We start from the raw sequence: 23,224 nt of genomic DNA, 5'->3' as shown, positions 1-23,224 counted from the left end.
ACCGTCTAATCCCTTTCTTATCTTCCTTTCTTTATTACATGCATGTCAATCTCATTATTCTTAACCCCGGAGATTTAGCTCAATTCTTCACCTAAACAATCACAATGGGGTTTTAATGTTTTATCAATATCTTACATTGTGTTGTGTTCCATAAATACTTTATAACTTTTCACATTTCATAACCCCATTGGAACCTTTCATTAGTGGTCGGTGCTTGTTTCTTTTTATATATATATATATATATATATATATATTAGGTTATGTTTTGCAAGTGGAGTATTCAAATATAGATGGAGAGAAACAAACAGACAAAATCAATAGAAGAATTATTTAAAAACCGACTACTTTAGTTTTCATGTCAAAGGAGAGAAGGGTTTAAAGGTGTTAGAGAAAAATAAAGAAAAAATTAGAAAAAGAAAAAAAGTTTAACAAAGTTCATTACCATCTCAACGAGTTGAGTAGACGTAGGGTTTGACCACACAATTACTGTTAATTTTGCGGCCAATTTAACATCCGCAAGTTCATACTCTTTAAACTTTATTTCTTACAAAACAGAAATCTTCTATTCTCTTCGAATATTACTTCTTTTCAAAAAATTTAAAATTATAGTCGTTTAAAAAAACACGTAAAAATCATTACAAGAAATCGGGGTTTTCTCGATGTACAAAATGGCGTCGAAGGACAGAACGTCGAGACGAACGGCCATTCCCGATGTCGGGACACAACGAAATCATTATTTTAATATTATCTAGGGCCGACGTGTCATGAAAAACGTCGAGAAAAAAGAAGTCAGTACCAATGCTTATCGAACGACGTTGGAAATACGAACGCAGTTCCCGATGGATTACCCAAGACGTCAAGATAAACTCGAACATTTATTATGCGTCACAGCGAGATCCCCGACGCTCCATGCATGGCGTCAGAAATAGGAATATAGTTCCCGACGGGTTACACGAGATGTCGAGATAAACTTAAACATTAATTATGTGTCAGAGCAAGATCTCTGACGCCATGCATGGAGCATCGGGAATGGTTCTACTACTCCCGACGACATTAGTGATTTGTCGAAAATTTACCTAACTATTCTCGACGAATAGATAATGGCGTCAGGAGTTCTCCTATATATTTTGAGACAGAACTAAAATATCGAAGATTCGATCTAGGTCTTCTTCTCCATTCTTCCATCCTTTCCATTCTTTCATCCTCACAAGTTTCGTCGTCTCTGTCGCACATAACTGTCGTCGAAGATTCGCGTCTTGATTGGTCTTCAATGTGTGTCGTCCATTCACCGTCCGTCATGCATCTCCCTCACCATCATTCTTCCATTTTCAGTAAATTTCAAACTATTCCAATTAATTTCTTTAGATGTTGGAACTGGTGATTTTCTTATTCCTTTCAAATATATAAATTTTATCTCTTATCTTATTCTTACCAAAACCCAATGATTACATCATTATGTTCATATTAGTTTAATAAACATATATATTGGCATTGCCCCATCATTCTTTGAGGATATTTCAAATCTGAACATTGAGGACATTGATGTTGTATGTATGGACATTTCAAATCTGAACATTGAATACATTGCAAATCTAGACATTGAGTTTTGTTGTATGTATGTTGATGTTGTTGCATGCATGTTGATGCATATTGATGTTGTTGAATGTATATTGATGCTTTAGAATATATGTTGATGATTGTTCTGTTGTATGTATGTTAATGCTTTTGAATATATGTTGATAGTTGTTCTGTTGTATGTATGTTGATATTTTTGAATGTATATTGATGGTTGTTCATTTATTTCCTACAAATGTATGTTCGGTTGTATGTATAGTGTATCTATTTTTGATATCGAACTTGTTGTGTATTTCAGCATTATGTGCAATGGAGGAACTCAAACAGAGGAAAAGAAGAACATTATTTTAGCTAATTTGATCATAAAGACATGGGCAGGATGTGTAAAGAGGGTAATTGGACATTATTACAAGCCGCATCCGGAGAAATACAAGTTTGCTTGAAACAGAAAGAATCCTAACTCTGGTGGTTTAAAAAATTGATTCGGAAGAGAGGAGTAGAAAATGACAAGATCGAGAACCGAATAGGTAATTCATAGAAAGTCCTTTACTTTCATATTAGGTAATAGACAAGTGAGAAACTTTCTATGGCTTACATGTTCGATTCTCGATCTTGTCATTTTCTGCTCCTCTCTTCCAAATAAATTTTTTGGAATCACTAGAGTAAGGGTTCGTTTGGTTTGAAGCAACCTCGTGTTTCTCTCAATGCAACTCGTAATAATGTTCGATTTTCCTCTTTACACATCATGCCCATGTCTATATGATCATACTAGCTACAGTGATGTTGAGACAATGTGCAGAAGTTGAGAAACTGGCGTCGACACTCTGAATTATGTTTAAGTTTTCATCTTTATTTTGTATTATTGATATAATTTATATTTGAACTATCTAGAACGTATATTGTTTTAATATTTCAATTGATAATAAATTTGACTTTGTATTTTTGTAATTGTTTTTCAATTTTATGTTAATTCTAATTAATTTAGAATTTTAATATTTTTTATTAAGTTTACATCGATTAATAAAAGTTAGAAGTAAATTAATTTTTTATTAATTTTAGGTAAATTAAAAAAAGTTAAATCTGATTGCACTGCCGGCGGTACGTACTAGACAACGTCAACGCACACGGAGACGTCGACAGTGAGGTATTTGCTACCTTGTTAACACGCATCCGTAGTTTCACACTCCCAACGTATTGACCATGTCAACGAAGAGTGCATCAGTAGTAATCTTTGCCGACGCCATCCGATTCTCACGTTGGGAGAGGCGACAGTGACGTATTTTTCACGACGTCCTTGCTGACTTCGATTTCGACGTTGGCGTAGCTTCTACTGATGCATTTCGGAATTATGCTGACCCAGAGCTGCATCTACCATGTAATTGATTGAGAATCATCCATCTACTATTGCAAAATACAATCATCTTTTTTAAATTGAAATGTTTTTTTATATAATTTAACTAAGTGATTTCAAATGCAATATAAAGTGAAAGTTGTTTAGTTTTAGAACTACAAATTCCTTGTATGGTAATATTTTTCATTCAACAAATTAAAACATATATCAATTAATCAACTAAAATGTTAAATGCTAAAATCTTCAATGACCCACATGCATACGTTATTTAGAACTGCATGATTTTGAAAAACATATACCATCGACCATAGATTAAAAAATCAAATCTAATCGACTTTACGTGCTACTAGAAAAAGGTTGTAACAATCTCAAATTTTAATTATTTTAAAAAGCGTACATATATGACCTCAATTTTGAAGGCATATATTAGGGTACTTACCAAACCAATGCTAACCATATAATACTCTCTATCATTTTTTTAAGTACACTGTAAATAAAGATTTAATTAATGTCCAAAAGAGGATGGTTTCTATGTTCAATATTAAAATTATATCTAAAATAATACAAGTGGATATCGAATATATAAATTGTTTAAAGCTACTAACATATTTTTTATTTATTAATACCTACATTAATATTATTTACGTACAAAGGGCAATCCCATTCCCCCTCTCCAATGAAGGAGATGTTTTTTTTTTTTTTTTTTTAATTTTTAAATCAAGCAAATTTATGTAATATTCTATAAGAAAAATAAGAATAAAATAAAATAAATTGATGTCACACCCCCTTTGCTATATTTCTAGTCTTTATAAAAGAAATTTGGAGTTTAAAAATATAAGGTAGTTTTAGTTTATATCAAGCTATTGAAAATAGTGCTTATGAAATTAGTTCTCTTATGTGGCAAACTTATCTCCATTTCTTTTACTTCTTCATATTATTTTACCAAATTATTCCCTATTTTTCCACAAAAGTTATTGGATTAAAATAAAACGACTCATTTTGATGGATTAATTTAGAAATGGTAGGAGAATAATTGTGCACAAACTACAAAGTCAACTATATGGCTCAAATTAGGAGAATAACAGTAACAATCATGAACTATTTTAGAAAATGGAAGTTATATACGTGACCAACATTATTATTTTAGTCATTAATTAAAATAAAAACATGTTTTATATATAAAAACGTATAATAAAATATTAATAATACTTTTTCTTTTTAAAAAACTATGGTTCTCTTTCTACCCATATTCAATATTTTATATGCATGTTGAAGTAATAATATATGTATCTATGTATATATATTCTACTTTATCTTTATAATTTCTTTTTGGTTAAATGTTTAGTGTTTTCTTAGTATTCATTCTTAAAAGAGTTTGGACTTCATTTTCTAATATATTGGGTTTGCTAATCCAATTAATATTTTCACCAAATGTTAATATTTATTATTTTAGAAAACATATTATTATCTGAATTTAATGTTTTGAGTTTGATAAGATATATAAAAAAGATGTTACTTTTTTTAGTTTTTTTTATTTCACCTAATTGTTAGATTAGAGGTTATTTGATTAAATTGAAAAAGTTGATACATGCCAAATTTAAAATTTCAATATCAACGAAAATGTTGAAATCTCAATTTTACGAAAATGTGGATATGCATGTTAATAAAAATTGAACTTTGTGTATATTTCTAAAAGAATGATTTAAATTTTAAGTAAAAACATTTTACACTCTATTAATGAAAATATTTTGTTTTTTCCTTGTGTTTCAACAAATTTTTCGTCCTTCTTTTGGATACAAATTCATGGACATACAAATATATGGATGAAAATTTTAACACGTCAAATGAAAATTTAGTACCATGGATACATTAATGATTGAGTGGCTCACAAAAATTACGATAACTTCATAGATTGCCCTTCTTTTAATATCTAATGATTACAAGAAAATTCATATGAAATTCCAACTTTTAAAAGAATAAAAGTCTAATTGGAAAAACAAATACCAATTATCATAACAAAAATGTTGATTCTCAATCTATATAATTGAAAGAGAAGCAAGAATTCCCAAGAAATTTCTGGATATATATTTACACATTAGCTTTCAATATCCCAAACATTGATATCAGATCAAAATTTAAGAAACAGCTCCAAAAATTTACAATTCAAACTAACAAAACAAAACAAAAAACAAAATTTACAAAAAGAAGAACAATTGCATTCGAGTAATGTCATCTGACAGTAGAAGCAACAGCATGAGCCCACCATTTTAGATTATCTTTCATATCAATCTGATTAGAAGGAAACCTCCATTTCATCATCAATGGTTTCTTCGCCAACTCCTCTTTTTCTTCTTCTTCCTCCATAGCTTCCCAAGCTTCTGAAAGATAAGGCCTCGAAATTTCACCACCCAATTTTCTTTCTTCTTCTTCTTCTTCTTCTTCTTCTTCTTCTTTACTTTCTTTCTCTTCCTTTTTCCCTAGCCTGTTCAATCCGGGAACTATCGACGCCAAGCTCGAACCTTTATCCTCTTCCGAGAAAACAAATCCCAAATCCATAAACCCTTTTAGCTCCTCGAATTCCAGCTCTGAAAGGCTCCGACTTTCCGACCGTCTCGTTCTTCTTCCTCTATACCTCCTCCTGTACTCTGTTTTTGTCCTCCGCTCAATTTCCAACTTACGGCTTGTCTCCGGCGACTCTGCTCCGGCGATGTCCTTGCTGGAAAAGATCGTTTGAAGCTTTGGAGAAAAGAGAACTGAATCGGGTGAATTGGAACTGGACATAAAGCTTAATTTTGAGCTTAAATCTTCGCTTATCGATCTGGTTGGAAGCCGTGGGATGATGAATGATTCCTTGGGTAATGAATCGGGATGGTGAATTTGAGGTTGTAGGTTTTGTGGGTTTGATAGAAAAGGATGTTTGTTGAAGACTCCACGCTCGAACCAGAATGAATCGAAGAGATTGAGAAGTTGCTCGAAGTCCATCAATGGCGGCTGAAAACAGAGGTGTGTCTATGAATATTTTGTTATTTGGTTAATTTGGTTTTTGAGAAACTAATGTCCTTTTTATATACGTAGGGTTTAAAAGACGTGTGTTGTTACCAAAAAGCCCTTGAAACGGTCAAACATTTTAGAAATTAAAATTAAATTTATCTTTTTCTTTTTGAGTTACATTACATTGCCTTTTCCACGAAATTATGGGGAAAATGGCTCTCTGGCACGTGTGGATTTTACTACTTTAGATGTCCACACCAAAGAAAATATTACCCACGTGTGGATTTTTTTTATCTTAAACTTTAGACAATCTAGGTATGAAAAAAAACGTGCTAAAAAACTCCAAGAAAAAGAATGCCTTTTAGTATATACTATATTGAATATTTTTAATAAAATAAAATATATATCTAGTTTTTTAATCCTAAGAAAAATTGAATCTCTAACGTAAAATTAATATCTTAAAATTCGTAGAAAAATCAAACTTTAAGCTATACAATTTACCTAAAAACACAAATCGTCTGCGATATATGGTAAGGAGATCATATTTCTTAATACAAATTCATATCAATCGAATGAGTTAATAGTTAGAAAATCTCAAATTTATTAATAAACGGATTGAGTTACATTTTTAATTAAATTGATTTTCTAAATTGGAGTGTAATAATTACTCTTATCTGTTATTTGTGACTTGCATGATAAACTATATCATACCTTTTGTCTTTTAACTTAGTTCTTATATGTATGTATGTATGTATATATATATAAGAAACAAATACTTCAAAGATGGTTTTATTGCTTCAAAATTACTCCAAAGTAACCAAAACCCAACACCCACCATCAAAATCAATGATTGTGTTTATGTGGTGGGGTATAAAACAATGCATTTCTTTGTAGTAATCATGAATCATTCAACCATTGATTGGATGCAGTAACTAAATTTGTCCTAATTAATAAATAAATCCTTTCTTTTTACTCTAACTTTATAATAATCTAACAACAAAACAAATCATGATGTTTGGAATTGAAAAACATGACTTCTCTCCTCCTATGATATTGGAGAAATTAAGACCTCAAACTAAGCTAAAGTGAACTTATATACCTTTTGTAACTCTATCCCAATTTCAACCTCTCTTACATAAATGTACTTCTTTTTATACTTTAATTTTAAGTTAGATCATAAATTTAGTTATTTTAGTTTGGTAAAAAGTTATAATTTAGTTCTTATATGGTTCGGTAAAGTTAGAAGTTAGTCCATATAACTCTCGTAAATAGTCCATAAACATTTAATAATTTTGGACCGATAAAAGAACTAAGATAAAAACAAAATCAAGAGAGTTACCTTGTCTTAATTAAATGGACCCATGATTGAAAGGGACGATGCCTTGTAAGGTAAGTTCCATGGAAAACTAGAAAAAACATTTGGGCTAAAAGGCCCAATGGGTTCCCCACTTCCTCAAAGGTCGATATCGAGGTCAACCTAATCCAACATGTGAGGTTTATTTGTCGTAGGCCCCAGGTTGTAACTACGAGTGTTCTGTTTCCAAAAGAGGAAAGGAAATAGAATCTTAGTCCTATTAGGAGGAGAAAGACTCCTGACAAGTCTCCATTATAAATAGACAGATGAATTTCCAAGATAAGATAATTTCATTTCCTACTTTAATAACATTCTTTGGCTTTGGGTGTTGAGACAATACTACAAATTTGATCTTTCTTGATGCACACATTTTTTGTTTTCTTAATGGTCTTTATCAAGAAAAATATCATTCTTGATACAATAAACTTTGATATTTAACTTGACGTGTATATGTTTATTGACATATAAAAATGTAAGTTTTGTTAAAATGGTATAGATTATCAATTTTTTGATTCATTGATGGTCAAAAACTGCCAAGAAAAAACCTATTTTTTGATGGATGATTGCCATCAAGAAAAAAGCGTTACTTGACAAGCATAAACCATCAATGAATCTACTTGTATAAACTAATATTTAATGTACGTGTAATATGAATCTTTGGTGCACGGATGTGGGTTTTCTTGACAGACAATGCCCATCAAGAAAACATATTTTGTTGATTTATTTTGACCATAAAAACGGATTAAAACAAGGTCGTTTTGTTTGAGTCAATTTTAAAATATATATTTTACACAAAATTGACATAAAACATATATTTTTAATAAAAATTTTAAACATTATAAAACTTAAAATAATAATAATGAATTCTAAAAAAATCAATTTAATAATTATTTTTAAAATAGTCATTTAAAATATAGAAAAAAATTGAAACTATTTACAAAATATAACAAAATCTATCGAATACTCTAATTAATTTTTTTCTTTTCTGCAATATTTTATAAATAATTTTATTTTTTTCCACTTATAAAAATTTCTCTTTAAAAATATATTCTTTTATGGACACTTTGTTGATGTCGACATATTTGACATTTTCTTTTATCATCAAAGTAGATATTTTTTGACATGTTGTGCCCATGAAAAAACCAAAATTGTAGTATTAAGTTCTAACTTAAGCATAAAAATATTTATGGCAAACATGTAACTAGGTAACCTTTTTCTCAAATTACAAACTTACTATTGAGAATATGTGACCATCACAAGAGTTCACCTAGTCTAACTAAATTTTGAATATAAATCATGGGAATTAAATTGTACTAAATTAAGTATATAACCAAAAGTTTATTAATTAAAGGTGCAAATAAGTTATTAGAGATGGCAACATAGTATTTGAATGCAATAAATAAAGGATAAAAGAGATAAATCCATTATTGAGAAAAAGAATGACAGGAAACGTGTAGGATTGCATGAACAATATGTAATTAAAGGAAAAAAAAAAAGAAAAACCTAATGGCTAATGGTTGAAGTTTAATAATAAAATTTTGTGTTTGGTTGAATAATATTAAATAATTGTAAGTCAATGGAGGTATTTGACCTAATGAGGTCAACCGGTCAAAGGTAAAAAAAAAAAGAAAAAAAAAAAGAAAGTATAAACTAGGCAGGAATTAGAGGGCATTATAGTAAATACGGATTATTTTAAAAGAGAATATTCGGATAGACGTTTTAGAATAAACTCGGAGATTCCAAGAAGTCAACTGACGTGGCCAAATTGAATAATATGGGCAGCCGCAGCCTCTTGAGTACAAAGACGGATTACAAAGATTATGGTTTCTAACTCTCTCATGTTTACATCTTAAATTCAAGATTATATATAGTAGTTAGTATTTAAGATTATATATATATAGTAGCAGCTAGTAGTTTTTACAAAGTATCGAGGATTAAAATAGGTTCAAATAAGCATTCCAAGAGATAAATTTAAACCATTTTAAAAAATATTTGAATATATACGCGTGAACTTCGAATAACAATTATTTAAAAGTTGCTATTATTTTGAATCTTCACATAATCTTAATATGAAGTATTATGGATGATTTTGGACCGAAGAGTATAATTGCCATTTAGAAATGACAAAGTCAAGAGGAACATGATGCAAATTAAATGCAAAATAGACTTAAAAGAAGGAGTTTGGTTTGACGCAAGCCAACAACCTCAACCTCAACCAAACATAAAGTTAGGCACGTCAAGATAAGTGATCTCCTTGTCGTAAAGCCCTAGAAATCTTAGGGAACAACTTCCTCTATAAATATATCAATATGACATCTACATGAGGTATCTAAGAACTTAGACCAAGGTTACTTTTTTTATTTATTTTGTATGTCCTTTAAATTACAAATTTACCGTGTTGTTGTCACGTGGATGTCAAACATATTTTTTCTTGACCAAAATTTGGCATCAATGCCAACAATCTTTGAATTTTAATGAATTTTAACCTCCAAATTTTACAAAATCTTTTTTTTTGTATACTATTAAGCATTTATAAACAATAAAAAATGACTAATTAATTACTTACCTACCAAAGTCTAAATGAAATTCTACTTTTTTACCTATAAAAAGCTGACATGATTTCTCTTCATAAGATTTAAAGTATTGACTAGATAAAACGTGTATTTTAAAAATAAAATAAAAAATCGTTTGTGTCAAAAAAGTTTAAAATAGTTGAATTACTAAAAAACTCGACTCCAAGAAATGTTATTTATGTGTGGGTTAATGTGATGGCTAAGATTATATTATATATTATTCAATAAATTTGTCTTTGGATTTGTAACATATGATCGACAAAAAAAGTCTGGTTTTTACAGATTCATCCAATCTTATGTTATAATTACGTCATAGCTTACATTATCTTTGATTACTTAACCTACATGGTCAAGAAAAAAGAGTAATAGCAATATGTTTTACACATTTAATTAAATGCATGCCTATTACACACAACTTTAACCTAAAAATATAAATGTTAAAATATTATTCCAACCCTTAAATTTTACCCACATTTTTTCACTTCATTCTTTAGCATAGGTTTAAATTAAATAATATGTATTTTTTTCAAAATGACATAACTTAATATATTATAAATAGTATATCAAAAACTTAATGCCATAACTTTAATGTGTTACCAAAATAATATAACGTAGACTATTGGACCTTGCTATAAGAGTTTTCCAGGAAAAAGAAACAATAGAAAAGACTTCCATTAAGAAAAAATATATATATATATATATAACATAATGTCATTTATGCTATATTGTTAATAGCATTAACACAATTATAATCTCATCTTCCTCCTCATACTTATTTTTTGAACTACTGCATCATTTAGATATGATATTGAGAATTAGGGACAAGAGGAACAATATGCATACAATTGATTTAAATATGATCATAGATATAAATTTCGACATACCTTCTTGGCTAGAAGATCATCATCATCATCATATATATATATATATATATATATATAAACCCATGAAGGCACTTACTTTCGTCTCCTATAAAAACAATAATTAATAATATAAAACCATATAATAAACCAAAACAAACAAACATATATAATAATCAATAAGGCATCATCTGTTGTCGACTTACTATAAATTAAAAAGAAAGCAACCAAAATGTTAGTGTCCCAGCTTCTTCCCATTCATCGATCTTTAGTGGCGTTGGGAGCATTACCGGGCAAATCTCCTTTGGCAGTAGCGATTTTGTTATTGCCTTAAATTTGGCAATATGATTTCACATAATATATAATATATATATGTATGTGTCAGTGTGTGTGTGTTTTAAAAGGAAGGTGGCAACTGCCAATGGAGTAATTGCCCAGAAATCCAACCAATGCAATACCTTAATTAGCTTAGCTTCTTTGTATACATATACATATCTTTGTTTATCATCAAACAAATGCACTTTCTTTCGTTGCCCTTACTACCTCTATATATACATACATAAAAGCTAGGCTGATGCTTCCTTATTGAACAAACTTTTGTGCATTGTCAATATGATTATGATATATCTGGACATCAAACCCAGCATATTCCAAGTACAATGCTCTCCCCCTATGAAATGAATGCAGGTATAATGCCTTTTGTTGCTTGGGGATGAGATTCCCCCTCAACTCTATCTCCCTAAATCATTATTAAACCTCTCCCTCTCTAGTACTAGGTTTAAACAATAATAATTCCCATGGATCTGATCCCAAATCAAAGAGATATGGGTTTTTTTTTTCTTTACTAAGATAGAGACTTTAAATAATTATATCCATTTCGTAAACGGTTTTGTTTCTTATTTTGTGTTTTTAAAATTAACTCACATAACATTTTACTTTCACTCCATTATTGGTGTTTCAAAATTCAAACCCAATTTTGAAAAATAAAAAAAAGTAAACACATAAAAACTTTTATCTTTTGTTTTTTAAATTATAACTCAAGTAAGAACTCGATTTTTTCTCATAAAAGATGAAATATATTATAAAAAAAATAATAAAAAACAAGTACAATTTTCAAAACAAAAAGCCAAATGGTTATTAAATAGATAGGGTCTAAGATTGTATTATTTGAAAGTGTTTTAATTTGGTATATGAACCTTAACGACTAATCTCACACATAAGCACTTTGATTTAAACTCTACAATATTAGGGTCTGAAAAAAAAACTTGTAAGTGAGATTAAATTCTAAAAGTATATTTTAACAACCATAATGCATATAAAGGTCTTTCAAGGATATACTATAAAAACTTAGAAATAATGTTTGGGAGTGATTTGCAGTGCTTTTATATGAAAAGATATACATAAATATGTCTGCGTGTGTGTGTAAATTAAAGTACAACTTGACCTAAAATGAATGGTAGAGAGAATTAGCACTTAAAAGTGCTTCCACTTTATAGTAATAGTGCTTTTTAAACTTAAACTACTTATATATATTTTTTAAAAGCACCCTAAGTGTGTTGTTTACAACTTTTAATAGACATGCATAAAGAAATAATTAATCCAAAATAGAAAAAGAAAATGGTTTTTGGGGTTATATATAATATATATGTTTGGTTTTGGAAGGAAAGAGAGAGATGGCATTGTGGTGCCACTTGTGCTTGAGAGCTTTATTCAAAATTCAAAACCAAAGAAAAGCATCTGAAATTATACCATGCAGTTTATCCTTTTTAGGTTATTGATCTTTCACCATACACCAACTTTTTCTTTTTTTTCTTTACAAGAATTTCAAAACCATCCTTTTTCTCTTATTATTTAAAGCCAAACTTATATTCCATAGGAATAATCCTTTTGGTTGCAATTAATTCATAACCATATTAGTTGTATTCAAACTCAAAGATCGATTTTCCTTTATGGCTTATGGCTTAACCAACTTTCTTGATGAGTAATTATTCTTATCCTTTTTTTATTTTGGCCTTTGGCTTCTGCTTGCCTCTTGGCTATCCCTTTTGAGTTTTTGCCCTTTGGCTTCCTTTTTTCCCCCTTTTTCCCCACCTATACCTCTGTCCAACTCAACCTTATGAAAGTGGCATAGAATGTTATTGATGACAGGAGAAAAAAAAAACTCACTTCTACCATACGAATAAGAAGAAAAAACAACGATATTAAAAACAAAAGTGTACACATATAACATATATATGTGCAAGAATTAACTTGGAGAACTTTAAAAAAAAATGTAGAATAATGAAATTCCACTCATATGAAAAATTATTACCATCACACATCAAATTTCCTCTTCCTCTATGAGTTCGTCTCAATTACAAAAAATTACTCAACTTTATAACCATATATTTATAAGTTGAAATTAGGTTTATAATTGTATTTAATTTGAATGATAAGTTAATGTTTAGAGTTCATCGTATACTTGGAGATACGAGTTATTACTATTTCCTTTATATTATGTCAAAACACTGCTATAGAAAAAAAAAAGTTTTTTTTTCAAATCTAAGAATTGTACTGTTTCTTACTTTTTAATTAGCAAAGGGAATTATCCTACGCTTCCTAAAAGAATATTTATCTATTTCAAACGAGACTAGTAAATTTGTTTAGACAAGGATTAGGCCTCTAATTTAATGCATGATATATTATTGGTATTATAGAAGAAAATATTTATAATAAAATTCGGTACTATATTTTCTCTAATAATTGAAACACCATAAATGCTTGGCTCAAACATTATCCATTTCCAAGTTTCTAGAAAGAGGAAAGGATATAGCATGGTGTCTCTTTTATTAGTGGGTACAATAATCACATCATCACTAATGTACCGAATTCATTTAAAAGAATTTTGTAGTTAAACGTGCTTGGAATGAGAAGTAGTACTAAGTTGGGTGGTCATTTGAAAATCTTCATGTTGCACTTCTTTAAAAAGTCCATATTTTATCGATACACACAATTTTAGAGAAAAAACCATGACCTATTAAAAACAAAACAAATCTTTGAAAAAATAATACAACCTCACGACACAATTCTTGGATCAATCTCAATTGCAACTTGCAAGTGCATTCTTTCAAAGTTTTTGTACTACTCACACTCTCTAACTTCATTCTCAATTAAATTAGAGAATACAAATTGAAATTTAACTAGAATGTTTTCTTATAGGGATAATTTAATTGAAACCAAAGTCATACATGATCCTTCTCTAATGCTTTTCTTAGCGCATCATTTACTTGAACCTTTCCGATTCGAAACGACGACTCATTCAACATTTTATAAAAAAACTCCAAATAAAAAAGTACCCACTATGCATTATCAAACTATGATGATATATAATAACTTTTCTCACTTCCAATAACATGTTGAGTAATTTAATTAATTTTCAATCATTTTATTTAATTTTATTCTATTTTACAAGTGAAAGAAAAAGGGTCCCTCATTTAGTGCTACGTGTTGGAGTGGTTAGAGTTTTAATCGTCTTCTCCCTTCTGCTTTTATCATCTTCTTCCTACGATCTGAGATATAGTTAATTTATAGAGATTAAACAATAACTCACGATTTCTATATAGCTTTCCAAAATTTTGTGGGAAACAAACAAGTACGAAGTTCGTAACATCGCTTAATTAGCTGCATACAAGTGTCTTGAAGGGTGTTGGTATCCTGAGAGTGCCAAATTACTCAGTTACTAGTGAGGGCACATCTTGTGATCTAAGGACAGCGTCAACACGTTTCAATAATCCAGAATTCACAGGCTTACTCAAACCTTTATTTTCCTAATTAAACATTTTCATTCCTTGTTGTTTGGCTTTGGAATCTCCCCTGCCATTTTCGTTCACTGGGTGCTTCTATATATATATATATATATATATATATATATATATATATATATATATATATATATATATATATATATATATATATATATATATATATATATTCTAACAGTTCAGCACTTATAATATATATACTTTAATTAATTACCTCTTAAGTAATGCATTGTTTGTTATATATCATGTTTCATTGTCACAAAGATTTGTAAGAAAGAAAGTAAAAATATTCGACATTAGAAAGAAAAAAAAAAGAAGAAGAAGAAGATGGGATGAAAAGTAATGGAGAGGAAGAAGAAAAAGGAATGAAAAGGGAATATGAGAGTCGGATATGCTGCTTTAAAATAGCATATCCAAGTTGAAGGTGCGGATCATCGTATAATCCTCTACCATTTATAAACCCCATTCTTTAGTCCAACAACTTATGTATTTTATTGTAGCAAAAGGGTTTAGGAATGACAGTGCAATTCTCCTTTGGCAACAACATGAATGAAACAACAGTCACTCTTTTTTTCAAAAAAATGCATTTGTGTTTATGCATTTTTGCCAAAGGAGAATTGCCCTGCCATTTACTCTACCCGAATATATAAATTTTCACGAAACAAGAAAGAGAGAATAAGGATGCGTCCAGATATATCTCAACTAGGTTTATACCTCTCTAATACCCTCATCACATCCTAAAGTCGAAAGTGTTCTCCCACAATATATAACACTCTTTCTTTTAGCCATTTTCTTTCGTTTTTCATTTATACAATTCGTTTTCTTTGTATGTCTAACTGAGTTGTGATAATTTTGTCATCTTATTGAAATTTTCTATTTTTGTTTTTGGACAAGTGTAAATATGTAAAAATCAAATGAACTATTTTAAAATTTCATTTAGTTTTTAAAAACATGGGTGAAAAATGGATATCAAAAAACATATAATGTTTACAAAGCTTACTTCTCTCTTCTTGTTTTTCTTGAAAAGGCCTACGTTAATTTATTGATCTTTCAATTTTTTTTTATCTATTTTAATTCAAAACTTTTAAATCTATCTATTCCTAAACGATATCTAATAGATCCTTGACAAATTAGACGTTCTTCTCAAAATTCATATACCTTAAATCAGGAAAAACCATAGCTCTCTTGTTCTTTCTCTCTCTCTCTCTCTCTCTCTCTCTTTTCCTTCTCTTTTCTTCGTCAAGTTTTCCTTCCCTTCAAGTGAATGTAAACTTTTATTATATTCAATTCAAGATAGGAACTTTGGAACCATTCTTATATGTTTGGAAGGAAACTTTTCAAATGATCCCCTGAATTGAAATTTACAAAGAAAATTGGCTTTAGATTTCAGTTGATCTCGCTAACTCTTCCATAAAGTATGTGGGATAAATAAGAGAGCTACAAATTGATGCACATTTGCATCCACTGTCCACACACATACAAATTGATTATTTATGAAAAGATGAATGCATGGATCAATTGTTTATCTTTATTTTTTTCAATCTTGTGGATCGTGTTGAGATGCATTCAAACAAATACATTCTTCTTTTTTCTTTTTTTCAAGGGGAGATACTTTTTTTTAACGTTTTCTTGTGAGTTTTCATAACGTTTTACCAATGTCTAAGTTTTGGTTGGTTCTCCTAATTTTTTTTTTCAATATAAGTTAAAAAGATATAAAATTGGAAGTTTAGGGTCTTATTTAATTCAAATTTATTAAATTCAATTGACTTTTAACGATTTTTTATATATATATATTATTAAATACAAAATTAAAAATTTAAAGTATAATCAAACATCCACCAAATAAATAATACAGAGAAAAAATAAATCGTTGGCTTATATATATATTACTAACATGCAAAAGAAAAAAAAACCATTGTTAGACATATATATATATATATATATATATATATAAATAGGGTGCCTAAGAAGAAAAAATCTCACAGCCCAAAATATAAACAGACATTTACATTGGGTAAATGTTAATGAAAATCCACAAGATATAGTTGAGAGGGAAAAAGATAGAGAGGGAAAAGAAAGACTACAATGTCGATTCAAAATTGGCAGAATAGCTAAACCTAATTTCTTGCCTTCTCTTTCATAAAGCAAAGAGAAAAAGGACGAAAAGATAAAGATAAAGAAATCTCTTACAACTGCAATAATGGACAAACCTCCTTATCTACATTTTCTTCTTCTTTCTTCTCTACAACAAGCATGAGCTTTGTTTGTGTATTGGTTTCCATATATTGAGTACACTCTCCAATGTATTTGATCATTTTGATATTCTTTTATTATAATTACCCTTTCTTCTTTCCAACCTCTCAGAATGAAAGGGAAAAACCTCTATTTAAAGAGGTTTCGATCATGACTTTACATGGGCTTAGGCCCAGTTTTTTTATACTCTGTAGTTGAGTTTGGACCATATCTCTTCTTTAGCCCAAATTGCCATCATGAAACTGAATTGGATTGGACTTTTTGGACCCCTACGAATTTATAATTACAAGTCCAGTCGGGTTGCTAGTCAAATAAATCTGAGGCTTAGACATGTTGAATTTGATAAGTTCGTCGTTTTGATTAAATGATAAAAAAACGAGACATAGGACATTTTTTGATGACATGACAAATTTATGGTTTGACAAAATTTGTCTTGATTAGATTTAATTTAATAATAAATAGAATTTGAATGTTAAAACTTTATCATAAAAACTAAAGTTATAAACCTTTTAAAGGATGTTCATAGCACACGACGACCAAAGAGACCCATAAAAGAGATAAGGAAAGGGATTTCCTCAAATTATAAATGAGAAACTTCCTCTCCAACCAATCATATTATAGTGTGTGTGTGTCTATATATATATATATATATATATATATATATATATATATATATATATATATATATATATATATATATATATTAATATTTTGAAGAAAAAAGAAAACCTATTATTAAGTATTCCTTTTATATGTTCTTTCAAAAAAAAAAAAAAAAGTATTTCTTTTATAAATAGTATTCTTTTTTCATTGAAAATTATTATTATCACTAAACCAATTTTGATAAAAGTTAGCTTTTAAAAATCAAATCACTTCGAACTAAATTTAAATATTTAGAAGAAACTAAATTGAAATTATATTCAAAGTATCAATAGACAATATAAATTTTATTAGGGATTAACAAAAAAAATGTAATACATAAAAGTAAAATTATTTTAAATAGCAAAATCGTTGAAAATATTTACAAGTATAACAAAATTTTCAAATGTAGAATAAGGTTTGAGTCACTATTTTATTTTATCTTTTTTTACTTTAAAAAACATGAAAAATAGAAAAGAATGAAATGAGAAAAATGGGATTTGGATGTCGAAATAAAAGAAATAGAACACAATGATTATAGTTGACATTAATTTAAGTGTATTTTGGTTTAGTTTTTGTCAATTCCCACAGATTATCTCACCAATCATTTCTATCTAATCTGATCTTCATTTTTAAAAAGTCAATTTTTAAGTATTAAAAAAGAAAACAAAAGAAAAGAAAACGACAGATCCCATGCCACCCCACCTTTCAACTCCTCCACCGGCGGCGGCGCCCATGGCCTCTTAACCGATCATAGCTTCATTTATTGCCATTCTGTCAAAAGAAGAGATCTGCCTCTTAAATTACAAACTCATATTTATATTCCTTTTTTAACCTCAACAATATCCAATCCAAAAAAAAGATCTTGGTTAGGTATAATATTAAATTTGCTTTCAACAATTATTTAAGTTTTTTAATCAATTGATTATTTAAGATGGTATAGAGTCGTCTTGTTTCTAATCAAACTTCATACAACTTTTTTCTTCTCCTTGAAAGAATATGTATGATATGATTCACACGAATGTATGATATGGTTCATTTATTAAGATGGAAATTTATAGAGATCAAATGAATATGGTAGAAGATTTCAATATTTTGAATGATATATATTCTCTCTTTTCCTCTGTATCAAATTATTAAATGAATGAGGTTTGCTAATTGTTCTTCATACAAATATATACGATGTAATTTTACTGATGTCAAAATTTTGATGATACGACGAAGCTATTGACTTTTATGTTTTTTATTAATAGTAAACCTAATTAATTAAATGAAGAAGATGAATGACTTGTAATCAGGAAAAAGAGAGGATTGAAAGATCCTACTCCTTAAGTCTTATAGGATTCGACTTTGACTTGAGTCTCGTATCTTTTACATGCCCTCTTAAAATAGTGTTTCAGCCTCTTTTGAGTTTCACATTCTTAGATATTGAGTTTTATTTCAAAACAAATTTTTAAAGTAATGAGAAAATTAACTCATCGATCGTTTAAAGATAAAGATTTCGAGATCTCTTGATTTTTTCCAATGTGTAATTCCCAACATTGATGGTAAAATATGGATAGAAAAGATTATAAAGGCACACGAGTCTTTATTACGAAGAAGAAAGATCTCTTGCAAAACAAAGGAAAATAAATGAATATATTATTGTAATGTCTACCGTAAAAAATTTGATGCTTAAGTTAGTATTATTTTACACAGGACTAAAAGCATACTTGTTAGAGGAAGAAGAAGTTACCTTTCTGACGTAGGGCTAGGGTTAAGATTGTGGATGTTTTCCTGGATGCCTCTTTTGATATCCATACCTGAATATTGTATACAAAGCTTCCTCCTTCAACTCCATTTGGGTTATATATATATATATATATATATATATATATATATATATATATATATATATATATATATATATATATAAAAGAAAACCATATTGAGATAGAGTTACCCAAGCAAATTTTGGTAATTTGAGCATAGTTATTATCAAAAGAAAAAAAAAGGATAGTTTAAATCTAAAAGTAGGTCTATATAATTCGAAGTTTTTTTCTATTTTAATTATTATTGTATTTTTGAAAAAAATAATTTCAAGTTTGTTATATTTTAATAAATCTTAAATTTACTTACTTAAGGATAATTTTTATCAAAATTAGTTAAATAATAATAATAATTTTAATTTTAATTTTAATTTTAATGGGAGAAAATAAATGAATGTATAGTAGCAAAGTATATGGATTAAAAATAAGCATTCAAAAACCTTTGCAATTTTCTTTTGTAAAAAACATACATAAATTATGTAAAAAATGTATTTGGATTTGGATCACTGTTGTTTTTTTATCCCAAAATTATTAGTGAATATTGATTTTAGTGTGTGCTGAAAATAACCATTTTTAATTTAGTAGGACAATAACTAATTTGTTTTTTTGTGTGGTGTTAGAAAATTAAGCATTTTTTTTTTTAGGTTTATCATGATTTGCATTTTTTTTTAGGTATAATAGTTGAGTTGAGTTTTTAATCCAATTTCAAAAATAAAAACAAAATTTTAAAAACTATTTTTTTAGTATTCAAATTTTTGCATGGTTTTTAAACCAGTAATAAAAGTACAATATAAGTTGAAAGTTAGAGGTGGAAGTAGAGTCTATAGGCTTAATTTTTTTAAAAAAAAACTTAGCTATCAATAGGGACCTACATTTTGTATATAGTCAAGTGAACTTAGCTCGGGACTTTTAGCATAACCTCCATCACTAAAGATGGATGTTCAACTTAACCCACCTGATGTTGCGCACAATAATATATATATATATATATATATATATATATATATATATATATATATATATATATATATATATATAATATATAAACCTTTCAAAATAATATATTATAAAAGAAATTAAAGTTTTCCAACTCCGTTTTAGTTTTTCATTTTTAAAAATTAAGTGTATTACATTACTTATTCAGAAACAAAAATATAGTTTCTAAAACTTTGTTTTTTTATTTTAGAATTTTGGCTAAAAATTTGGACCCTTTTTACTTAAAGATTGATGCAAACCAGGTAAATAGCTTTAAATTTTAAAAATGAAAAACAAACCATGAATTGCTTAGACTCCGTTGGATAAATATTATATTTTTGTTTTTAAAAATTAGGCAAAAATAGAGAAACTATAGAAAAATAGTTTCTCCATGTTGTGTCCCATTTTATTTTAGGGGCTCTTGTAAATTTAGTAAAATTAGTTTGATAAATTAGGTCCATAGCAAACCACTTTTAAATTTGCAAAAATGGCAAAATTCAAGTCTAGCCCACGTTTGAAAAATGAAAAATTACAAAACTACCTATTAGAATTATCAACATTTTCACGCATCACTTGATGTGTTGTTGATACACTCGATGTATTAAATAACACTTGATACACATCATTGATTTGATACATTTGATATGTTATTGATACATTCGTTAAACTTTACGAATACACTTAATCAATTAAAGACACTTGATGCACTAAGCACGATGCATTACATTGTCGATACACTTGTTATGTTTAATACACTTAATAAGTTTGATACACTTAATACACTATTGATAAATATTTTATACTTTCACTGATACACTTGACAGATTTATTACACTTGTTGCAATTCATATGTTTGATACCCTTGATGTATTGTTGGTACATTTTCTATATCTACTGATACGCTGGATTGATTAAAATACACTTGATACACTTGTTGCAATTCATATGTTTGATACCCTTGATGTATTGTTGGTACATTTTCTATATCTACTGATACGCTGGATTGATTAAAATACACTTGATACACTTGAGGTTCTGATGATACACTTAATATATTTCACTAACACACTTAGATAAATATTATATTTTTGCTACACTAAGTTACATCATTCGTATACTTAATAATACTACATTGAATTGCATAAAATTTGAAAAAAAATGAAAATCATGTAGTAAGTATATCAACAAACTAATATATATAATATAAGTACATCACAACACTAATATACAAAACTGATATAAAGTGGGAGAAAAAATAATGATTGTGGCCTTAAAAAGTGGGAGAAGAAATATGAGATGATTAGGATATTAAAAATGGAAGAAGAAATAAGTTATTGAATTGTAATTTGAGAATAATAAAATACTTAGGATGGAATGTATTTTAAAAAGTGAGAATGTTGTCATATTTGAAAGCAAACATTTGAACGAAATTTGAAGAAAGAACTTAGATTTAACAAAAAAATGATGATTGAAAATCTAGATAAAAAATGGTGAAAAAAAAATGAAAAATGAGATGAAGATGTCAAAAATGAAGATTGAGCAAATGATAGTTTTTTTATTGTTTTTTTTAGAGAACCTATTGAAAACCAATCGGAACACAGTGTTTGAGAAAAGAAATATTTTTTTATTATTAGATTAATTTTTTATTATGAATACAAATATGATATAGAGGTTAAAAAAAAAAAGAATTTGAAATATATACAAAATATAACAAAACCTTGAATTATATCAATAATAGTAAACACTGTTAGACTACTATTATTGTCTATCAATGTTGTTGACAGAAACATATTAATGTCTATGAATGTCTATCATCGATAGAATTTGAAATTTTGTTATATTTTGTAAATATTTTGTCAAATTTACCATTTTCGACAATTCTCCCTTTTAAAATTCTTTTTTATTTAGCTATATTTATTTTGTATTTATTAATTTTTATATTTATATGTATAATTTAATTTTTAATTTTAAATCAATATTTAAACTTATATATTATTTTGATCTTCAAAATTTAAAATTGTGAGTATGCTTATTGAAATATTTTCTAAATTAAAATTTTGCAATATGTCTTTTTATATGTTATTTTACATTTAAATTTATTATTTTTAATATCATTGAAATTAGTTAGAATTTTAAGTATTAATAAGATAATTGTTTAGATTATCTTTAATTTCTTTACAACCACGACATTTACATAATAATATAATTGGGTCGAATTTGAATCAACGTCTAGAAATGAATTAATAAAAAATAATATTTTTTAAATCAAATTCATAAAAATTATTTTATGTAAGTTATTAACTTTTCAACCAAATTTATATGTTAATGTTTTAAATTATTTTTTTTTCATATTTCAATGAATTTTATATATTTTTATTTTTTACATAATTAAATTATATTTAAACTAAAAAATAAGTAAAAATGTTAAAAAAATAACACAAGAAATGATAAACAAGAAATGATCAAATAAATTTATGTTTCTGTTTATTTTTCCGAGAAACAGAAAACGAGAATAGTAATTAAATATTGTCCCATTTTTTGTTTTAAGAAAACAAGAAACAAAGAATAAGAAATAGAAAATAGGAAACAGAAACGTTATCAAACGGACGATCCTCCCAAAATGAGGCCGAAATATTTTTAATTTTGTTTAAATTGGTTTTGTATAAGTTAAGATACTAAGTATTAATTAGACATTCATTACCAACAAATTATTAATAAAACATTTTTAAAATAATTTAATTTTTAGATACAGCATAATGAAGCAAAATATTTATAAATATAGTAAAATTTTAAAAAATAACAAAAGACACTATTACAAGTTTGACAAATAAATTTTAAAATTTTAATATATTTCCAAAACATTTCTAATAGTTTTATCATTTGAAATATTTTTCTTTCTTAAATATATATATATTAAATTCATAAATTAAAAAGGTTAAATTACAAGTTTAAGCTCTGAATTTTTAAACTTTAACATATTTTAATATATTTATAAATTTCAAATTTAAAAACTACAGCTTGTTTAGTAATTTTGATAAATGGTTT

At 27.6% G+C, this 23,224-nt stretch overlaps 1 protein-coding gene, 1 long non-coding RNA gene and 1 other non-coding gene across 3 annotated transcripts; all 3 read right to left on the bottom strand.

Moving 5' to 3' along the window:
* Positions 1-4,988: 4,988 nt before the first annotated feature.
* On the bottom strand, positions 4,989-7,466 carry LOC103489359 (uncharacterized). The gene is made up of 2 exons (XM_051080549.1): positions 7,257-7,466; positions 4,989-5,917 (listed from the first exon to the last, which is right to left on the bottom strand). The coding sequence occupies exon 2, from the start codon at positions 5,906-5,908 to the stop codon at positions 5,156-5,158; it is 753 nt and encodes a 250-aa protein (XP_050936506.1). The 5' UTR covers positions 5,909-5,917; positions 7,257-7,466; the 3' UTR covers positions 4,989-5,155.
* A 3,129-nt stretch (positions 7,467-10,595) lies between these two features.
* On the bottom strand, positions 10,596-11,243 carry LOC127144496 (uncharacterized). The gene is made up of 3 exons (XR_007816219.1): positions 10,911-11,243; positions 10,729-10,813; positions 10,596-10,631 (listed from the first exon to the last, which is right to left on the bottom strand). It is a non-coding gene; the product is annotated as an uncharacterized LOC127144496 (long non-coding RNA).
* On the bottom strand, positions 10,985-11,146 carry MIR399C (microRNA MIR399c). Its single transcript, NR_120769.1, is given in 1 exon segment — positions 10,985-11,146. It is a non-coding gene; the product is annotated as a microRNA MIR399c (primary transcript).
* Positions 11,244-23,224: the final 11,981 nt, after the last annotated feature.

Source organism: Cucumis melo, chromosome 12 (genome assembly GCF_025177605.1).
Source record: "Cucumis melo cultivar AY chromosome 12, USDA_Cmelo_AY_1.0, whole genome shotgun sequence".
Lineage (NCBI taxonomy): Eukaryota > Viridiplantae > Streptophyta > Magnoliopsida > Cucurbitales > Cucurbitaceae > Cucumis > Cucumis melo.
This window is presented reverse-complemented; position numbering and strand designations above follow the sequence as displayed.